This window comes from Macrobrachium rosenbergii, chromosome 56 (assembly GCF_040412425.1).
Source record: "Macrobrachium rosenbergii isolate ZJJX-2024 chromosome 56, ASM4041242v1, whole genome shotgun sequence".
In the NCBI taxonomy this organism is placed as follows: Eukaryota; Metazoa; Arthropoda; class Malacostraca; order Decapoda; family Palaemonidae; genus Macrobrachium; species Macrobrachium rosenbergii.
The window spans coordinates 2320001-2330000 of record NC_089796.1 but is presented as its reverse complement, the minus strand read 5'-3'; the positions used below and the strand labels follow the sequence as shown (position 1 = coordinate 2330000).

At 31.3% G+C, this 10000-nt stretch overlaps 1 protein-coding gene across 1 annotated transcript in view; it reads right to left on the bottom strand.

The window, feature by feature from the left end:
- The window catches only part of LOC136836637 (uncharacterized), a 107340-nt gene that overhangs the window by 44454 nt on the left and 52886 nt on the right, over positions 1-10000 (bottom strand). The window contains exon 6 of the mRNA XM_067101105.1: positions 3459-3578. Within this exon, the coding sequence (XP_066957206.1) occupies positions 3459-3578 (120 nt within the window). The remainder of the gene's footprint in view (positions 1-3458; positions 3579-10000) is intronic.

The following is a 10000-nucleotide window of genomic DNA, read 5'->3' as shown; positions in this document are numbered from 1 at the left end:
CTTCAAAGCCAGGAATAAACATAACCATTAATTAGCCACTCCCATCGGCCTTTCATGACCAAGAATAACTTCGCTTTTAGTTCTTACAAAACGAAACTCCCAAAAACTCCCTGACCTCAACTTCAAGTTTTCACAATCTCACACGGATGTTCTGTGGAGGTCACGAACCCGAGAGTCAACCGGGTATATCAAATCCTTCATTCCATTCTCTCCCAGGCTATGGAATCCTCTTCCTTCCTCCGCGTTTGATAAATCATTTGGCCTGTTATCACAAGGTGATTTTTATTTATTTATCTGTTTATTTTTAGTAATGGTTGGTCATGTCTGTAAGGAAACACTAAAGTTATGTCACAAGGCGGGTTTTATATATTTATATATATATATATATATATATATATATATATATATATATATATATATATATATATATATATATATATATATTGTATAGGTTTATTTAACTCTGTTCATTTCTACTCATAATTTCATCTATTTATTTATTTTCAGTCGTGGTTTCGTCGTATCTAAATGGAACCTATAACCATCTATCACTATAAGTTTAATTATCTATTTATCTACTCTACCTTATTTCACTTGTTTATTCACTTCTTACTTTATTTATACACTTATACATTTATCTTTCTATTTATCCATTTATCTATTTATTGATCTATGTGTCTTACCTCAAGGCCATCTATATCTATACAGACCCAGTCACCATACCATCCACCCAGTCACCATACAAGGAAAGGCACAACCTAATTCACCCATAGCTGTTGTTTTCTACTCCATGCACTTTGGCCATTAGCAATTTTCCACCCGTTGAATTCAGTCTCGCTCTCTGTGTCCCAAATGTTCAATGCCACTCTTACGTAGCTGACATTGGCTGCGCTTGAATGTCAAGACGAAAATGAGACTACTATACAAGTGCGTGTGTGTGTGTGTGAGTTTTCTGCGAATATTGTTCACTCTTCATTCAACAGGTAATGAGATGGTTCTTTTTTCATGAACCATCCCTACATCAGGGGAAATCTCTCTCTCTCTCTCTCTCTCTCTCTCTCTCTCTCTCTCTCTCTCTCTCTCTCTCTATATATATATATATATATATATATATATATATATATATATATATATATATATATATATATATATACATATATATATATACATACACACACATACATATATATATACATATATATATACACATGTGCATATATATGTATAAATATATACATACACGCACATATATGTATATATGTATATATATGTGTGTGTGTGCGACTCCATAGCATTTACCCGTCTCATGATGAAATAGAAATAAAGGAAAAACAGTAACTATGACAAAAAAAAAAAAAAAACAGCATAAGCAAAAATTAGTGGAGCATACCCACCCGCTATTTCCCGTTCCTCTTCCCTAAATCATCGTGATGTCCTTTCTTTCCTTTACCTTGGGCATTTCCCCATGCCCAAGTGTTACCTAATGCCCTCTCTTCTCTCCTCCCATGCAATCTTCTGCCATCAATTCCCACCTTTATTTATCAGCTGCATAAGACCCATTATTCATTTTCCCCTCTAAGACGATTCTTCCTTGTATCTCCATCAGGAAATTTGAAATAAAATCGCTTATGATATTTCGAGGGATAAAGGATATATTAGAAAAAAATAAAATATGGAGGAATAGCAGATAAATTTTGATAGAATGTAATAAACAGATTAGTCGAAAAATTCCAGATGTAATTAATGAAAAATGAATAACAGATATTACCAATTAGATGATAAAAGAGATATTATAAAAAGTAAAATACGAGGGAATAATGGATACATTTTGATAACTAATATAATAAACGAATTAAGCGAAAAATGCAAATGGGATTAATGGAAATGCATAACAGATCTTACAAATAGGGTATGCGAGTGCCTTCGACAATAAACAAGAAAAATAAATATGAATATAAATATGAATATAAATGTAAATGTAAATATGAATATAAAAATAAAAATAAATGTAAATATAGATATAAGCGTAAGTATGAATATAAATAAATATAAAGATTAAAGATTAAATTAATCCCACAGAAAGTGATAAATCAGCATTGTCTGCCAGACTGTCTCCGTAAGAAAGTTTTCCTTAAACTGGGGAAAACCTACATTGTACTTTCACTCCAATGTGTCACAGTGTTAATTTCCAAGCTTTCACTTTCCTGGAATAAATTGCTTTCTAACGTTTTCCTCGCTTTCATTATCGTTAACAAACTGAGTATATATTGGGTTTGTGAACTTTATTTGTTGTGAATTGACTGATAAAATACAAGGAAATTTGGGACCCTTAATACATGCATTGATAAAAACCAAATTTATGGCATTCGGTATTATGAATAAGTAATATTTTGACCTGATTAAAGATTTGTGACCTTAACATAGTAAACAAAAAAACAATTTCCTATGAGATTTAAGGCAATAAAAATCCAAAATATACGAATAAAACAAATAAATAAAAAATACATGAATACATCAATAAATAAAAAATAAGGTTTTTGGCCCTTATTGTAATAAATTAAATGGGGAACATTCTATATGATCTAAATATCTTGAATAAGTATGTAAAAAAATACTTTTGATTTATATCCGTTCGACGTAATGCATAATTCAGCCAATAAATATTAGATCAATAACACTTATTACCGTAAAATATATTAATATTTGAACAATTATGAGAAGAAAAATGGATTCTTGATTATGTGAAAAATTCTCATCAGTCTTTGTAGAAATACTCAGTGAATTACAAACGTTGGGTGTAATGTGATCTAAATGGGATATAGAATAAATTTACATATTATTTACAAAATTTATAGCAAAGGAAATTTTAAAAATGGGTTCTAGTGAAATATTAAAATAAATGAAAATAAAACATAATGAAAATTGAAAGGATTCACTTTAGATTAATGACATCAAAAAGTAGTTCATAACTTCTGTGTTGTCAATAGACACTATGAGTAAATAGAATAAACATTAAGAAAGTTATAATGATAATCTCGTAAAAATAAATAATTAAATCAATATGTTGTAACGTCTCGACAATTTAAATAACCAACTTCTAGACAATTGAAATGAAAAAACTTCTTGACAATTTCATTTACAAACTTCTAGACAGTTCAGATAATAAAACGTCTTGACCACTGTACTAATAAACCTTCTCAAGTGTTTTAATGGCAAAACTCCTTGACCACTCCACTGACGAAACTTCTCGACAGTTTAATCAACGAAACTTCTAGATCATATAAGTAACAAATTTTTAACCATCTAAATAACTACCTACACGACAGTTTAAATTATAAAAGTACTCTCAAAGATTTCCCAATCTCTTGTAGTTTAATGAACCTACCGATTGCACGAGAAGCGACGTCGGCAATGCCCAAAGGGGAGGTGAATGAAATCTACAACCTGGCGACGCTCACCTGGCTGGGAGTACAACAGGTAAGACGACACGTCTGGTCTGGGGTCGGCGGCGAGTAATAGAGAGGAAGAGGAGAGCGCGCTGGGAAACGTATCCGCTCACCTTGCCTGTACGCTGAACACTAAAGTGGGTTTGCCGTTCATAATGATCCCTCTCTTGTAGATCTCCTCGGCTGGATTTCCAGATAGCCTCCACCTGCTAGTGATTCCTCCCCTCTCCTTCTCACCCCTTCCGTCCCCATCCTCCTCCTCCTCCTCCTCCTCAGCCCCATGGCCTAATGTCATCACCTCTACAGCATCCGTGCTCATCGTAATGAAACTCATCCCCAAACGTGGCTTATTTGCATGATGGAGCTCCGGGGAGTAGAATTCTTTCCCCCCGTGAAGGTTAGAGAAGAGAGGTGTTCCTCTCAGGTGAATTGTTCTCTCCTAATTAACTTGGATGGAATTAATGCCACGGGTTAGGGAGTGCTCTTCTTAGGCAAATGATTAGGTCCAAATTTTCCAACCTTGAATTAGCACCGGAGGATAGAGAAGTCTGAGATGATTAGGCCTAAATTATCCCTGTTCAAATTAGTGCCGCTGGGTGGAGAAGGCTTAGCTGAGGTAATTAATTCCTTTTGAATTATACGCGTTCGAATTAACGCTGAAGTGTAGAGAAGACTTAACTTAGGTAAATAATTCCTCTTGAATTATCGAGGCAAGAATTAATGCCAAATTGGATAGAAGACTTAATTCAGGCGAATAATTCCTTTTAAATCAACGAAACTAGAATTATGGCCAAAGTGCACAGAAGGCTTAACTCAGATAAATAATTCCTTGTGCATTATCAAGGTTCGACTTAGTGCCAAATTATAGAGAAGATTTAAATCAAGAAAATAATTCTTATTGAATTATCCCTACTCAAATTAGTGCCAAAGTGAAGAGAAAACTCACCTCAGCAATTTAATTCTTTCTAAATTATCCTAGCTCGAATTAGCAAGTACTCTAGTTATGAAAACTACCCATAGGAAATTATTAGTGTCCACATAAGTGTTAACTTGCTCATTATTTCACTTTTATGTAGATTGGGAGTAAGGTCGCTTTTTAGATATATCCCATAAACTCAAAGGCGAGAGAAAGGATTAAAGGCAAGGATATCATCTATAGGAATGCGGTCAGTCCCTCCGTCAGGACTTCTTAACCAGTCTAGGATTCATAGGCAATGAAACACTGAGGTACACTGTATTAAGCAATGTTGAAATCTCCACAGCAGGAGATGAATATATTACCTGTTTAATGAACAAATGTAACATTTTTGCTTGATAACAGAATTGGTAATCAACTGAGAGATATTTTATGTAATATATGACAAAAGGAATTTCAAAAAAGTATACGAGAATAATGTATATAGGTATTATGCAATTGCTTATAGGAGAATGAATAGTTTTTTATCTATCTATCTATCTATCTATCTATCTATCTATCTATCTATATATATATATATATATATATATATATATATATATATATATATATATATATATATATAGAGAGAGAGAGAGAGAGAGAGAGAGAGAGAGAGAATAAAAAGAGAGAGAGAGAGAGAAGAGAGAGAAGGGGTTTCTTGAGAATAAAAAAAAATGAGGGGTCTAATTGTCTCTAAAATGACAGAATCGTTTCTTGAAGGCAGAAAGGTTATACAAACGAAATCTAACAGGCTGTAGAAAGACGATGAATATATATATATATATATATATATATATATATATATATATATATATATATATATATATATATATATATATATATATATATATATATATATATATATATATATAAGCATAGGAAACAATTTTCTTAAAATGAAAAAAAAAATCTTTTAAAGCAACCTTGCAAGGGAAAGAAATTTTACCTAAATTTAACGAAGACGAGAAAAACTTGTTTTAAAAACCCATATTGCAATTTCAATAAGTTGTCACCTCAGACAGGCATCTAATTAATGATAAGTGAGGCTGTAAATAATGTTAAATATACCTATTTGTAAACATATTTATATTTGTATAGAGTTAATGCTGATACGACATGTACCTTTCGGAATAAGGTATAATAGCCGTATATCCCATGCAGTTGTGACCACAGGCCTCAAGAAGCAACACTCTACGGAGTTTACACATACATTTACAAACAATGAAACTGTCGAGTTTCCAACTTGCCTGTATATTGTACATACTGACTTGCCATTCGTTTCGTTCTCTACGTGGAAATTTGATCAGTCAAATATTCATGAGGAATATTTTTGACAAGCATACATCGTGGACTGAAATGTATTAGGAAATTCTTAATCCATAACAGATTAGATAAAGAAATCTTACATGCGTGCTGTGGGTCAAATCTCTCTCTCTCTCTCTCTCTCTCTCTCTCTCTCTCTCTAACCATATATATATATATATATATATATATATATATATATATATATATATATATATATATATATATATATACATACATATAAATATACTGTATATATATATACATACATATATATATATATATATACATATAAATATATATATATATATATATATATATATATATATATATATATATATATATATATATATATATAGATAGATAGATAGATAGATAGATAGATAGATAGATAGTGCAAGTGAGTTTCTTTTGTAAAGCTAAGAATAGCACACAGGAAGAAGATGGAGGAAAACGGCTTCTTGAGAGAGACGCAAAAGTTGAAGGACCTCCTGAGGAACGTGTAAAATTCAAGGACGAGGTCACGGGGTCAGCATGAATGCATAGATTAAGTGCGTGGCGGTAAAATGAAATGAGAGGTTTGGAAAACGAAAGAAAGGAGAATGCTTAAAGTAAAAAGTTGTAGGACAGAAGAGAAAACATGTGGATGAGACTGAATAATTCCATGAAGAATTAAATAGGATACAAAAAGGTGAGTGTTTATGGCAATTTAGGAACCAGTTTGAGGAGCAGTTTCAGGAAAACAGAAAATGTTCTGAAGAAGGGTATTACAAATGTGGAAGAGCCGAAGAATTCCGAACGAAAGATACAAAGCGAAATAAATTGTCTGAAGAGAAAGCAGTATCATGACGATAAAGTGGTTAATTTTAAGGTCACACGATTTAGTGAGGAGGAAAGAGGCAGACCTGTAAGATTATAAGGTGGAGAATATAAATGTAAATTTTGGAATTCCTATGTAAATGGCTGCTGCTGGGGATGCGAGGAGAAAATATGGATGACTGAAGATGGAAAGGTGCAATATACTTCCGGGATTATATAAGAGGTGTAGAGATGTAGTTGACTGGCTGACCAGGGTGTGTAGGGTCTATTTATAGGAGGGAAAGGTTCCAAAGGAATTGATCAGAGTAGTGATTAATCTAATGTTCAATATGAAAACTAATAAATATGAGCGTATTATTATATAGGTATACAGTTATATAGTATACCTGGAAAGTCTACTTAATAAGCTTCAAAACCAAATAATACAATTGATAACTTAAGAATTAATAGGAAAAGAGCAGTGTGAGTTCAAGCAAGGAGAAAGTGTTATTGGATCAAGCCTTGAATCCAAGTGAGGCTGTCCATTCCATTGTAGGATTTGCACCTATAAACCTGAGATTGCAGCAAGGACATGCTAAAATATTATGTCACGAAGATGGCTAATATGTTAGCGTATTCTCGCTGTAACCTCATATGCACACGCTCGAATCCCCACCATAGAAGGGGGAAGCCACTTCGGTTATTTCCCACTTGGATTCAAATCTTGCAGAAATAAGCACCTACAAACATTTCCAGGAAACTGAGAAGTTGAGATGTTATTGTGGTTATATGAATGATACATATATATTTGATAAGTAACAAGGTGGTTCTAAGTACTGGATCAAGTGACTGATATGAAATAGCTGATTGAAAATTTCATGGCTATAAGGATAAAATTTTTTTAGTATACGTGTGCCTGAATTGAGAAAAATTTATGACAGAACTCAGAGTGAAGTAATGTGAAAGATAGCAATATCAGGTGTAAAAGGTGAATTTTTAGAGCAATGCCAAGTTTTTACATGGTAAAAGTCTTCGACAGGATATGTAAAACTGGCTCTGGGGCAAAGGTGTGTTGTCTCTAGGTAAAAAAAAAAAAAAAAAAAAAAAAACTGGACACGTGGGGTCAAGTTTTGGGAACATGACAAGTTTTTATGAATGGAGTGTGGAGTACTTGGTGTTTATAGTAAAACCATGTTGGTTTTGTTAATGAAGAGAAGCTTCAAAGACTGGTGAAAGAGGCTGGAAATGTAGCAAAAGTATAAGGGTACAAGTCAAAGCAAGTTATAAAGGAGCCATTAATATCAGAATGAATTCTAACAAATTTGAAGTAGTTGATTCAAGTTCTTATACAAAGTAAACTTAACGCATGGTGGATGATCAGTAGATTGAAAAATTTGCCATCAATAACTAAAGCTGTCATGGTCCATCGACAGACGGTCGGATGAGAATCGTGATTCACTGGATAAATGTTGCATGAAAAAGCAGAAGATTCTTTAGAATCTACAGAAAGTTTGGAAGCAAAGGCTGTCATGTATGAAAAGATTGTCCAGCCATATTTCCTTTATGGAAGTGATGTGTGAATAGTTTTTATGACTGGAAAATAAAAGAAGGAAACTGTATGGGCGATTTTTTTTTTGTGTGTGTATGCACGTGCGCATGTGTAGTATATATATATATATATATATATATATATATATATATATATATATATATATATATATATATATATATATATATATATATATATATATATATATATATATATATATATATATATATATATATTAATGAGGAATGCATGGGAATATATATGACATCAAATATTAACAATAGTTGATATATGGGATATACATAAAAAGGAAAGCGTGGATGTACATATGAGTTTAATGCATATATATGAGTCTATATATATATGTTATATCCAATCCTCATTTAATATTTTGAGATAGGTATATAGATACGCATTTTTCAACTCAGATAGGTATTACTGTAACTGCAGATAGCTAATTGCCAGTACCCTATTCACTCTTGATATTAAAAGTATATAGTTATTTTTTTTTTTATGGAAATGCTTATGTTTAACTGTCACTATATGCATGGAAAAGATTTGGACATCAAAAGATTAACACTGCTTTTTTCAAAAGAAAGCTGGGATAGATAGTCCTATATAAAGAAGGGAAGTGTGGATGTGCTTGGTGGGTTCAATGCACTTCTGATGAGTTTACTGGGGGAAGCTGAAAGTGTTACCTCCAATTCTCATTTAATATTTTGAGATGAAGTATGTAAGATCCACACATAGGTACTGCTGTAACTGCAGATAGCAGTATATGCCAGTACCCTGTTCACTGTTGGTATTATAAAGTAGTTTATTTTTTCTCTTATGGAAATGCTTATGTTTCTCTGTCACTATATGGGAATCACATTTGAATCTCTAGTTGGTGATATGAACACTATATTTTTCCATGATATTATGTATATATATATATATATATATATATATATATATATATATATATATATATATATATATATAATATATATATATATATATATTTTTATATATATTTTTAGGTGATATATACATCCCACGGGATATATATATATATATATATATTATATATATATATATATATATATTATATATATACGGTGATGTGATAAATATCATATATATATATATATATATATATATATATATATATATATATATATATATATATATATATATATATATATATATATATATATGTATGTATGTATTAATCTATTGTTTCCAAACTTTAGCAATTACCTTCGATTTCAGTCACAATTGACACTGTGACTGGGATTATTAACTATGAAAATTTTCCTTATTAAACCTTGCATTATACCATATCACACAATCACGAAACGACCTTGGGGCGTGAATACAGGAGTGTGACTAACTTAGATTTTATCAGACCTTCCCGTATAGTACACACTGAGTACACACAGGTATATTTCTTTGTATGTGAACTTTACGCAGACTTTCATAAGTACGCATTGTGAGCAGAGAACAAACCAGTTTACGATTGATATCAAGATACTTTGAGCAAGTAACTTTTTTTAAACTGCTTAGATTTACATCATTAATACTATCTAACTGACTTAGATACAGTATATGCATGTTAGTGTGAGTTATGATATTAGTCATTATATTTATATGTATATGTATATGTATATATATATATATATAATATATATATATATATATATATATATATATATATATATATATATATATATATATATATATATATATATATATAAATAATCTAGGATTAAATCTACTATAAGTAAGCTTCATTAGTTGTATATACCTAAGCAAAGAAATATGCTTTAAAATTAGCTGCAAAGTAATCTGTATTGCAAATGGTTATCTTAAATACTTATCTTAACCATTCTATAGTTTTCCTGTTAATGACAACTGGAGTTAGAGTATTTAAATGCACATGACAGTTAAATACTGCAAATTGCG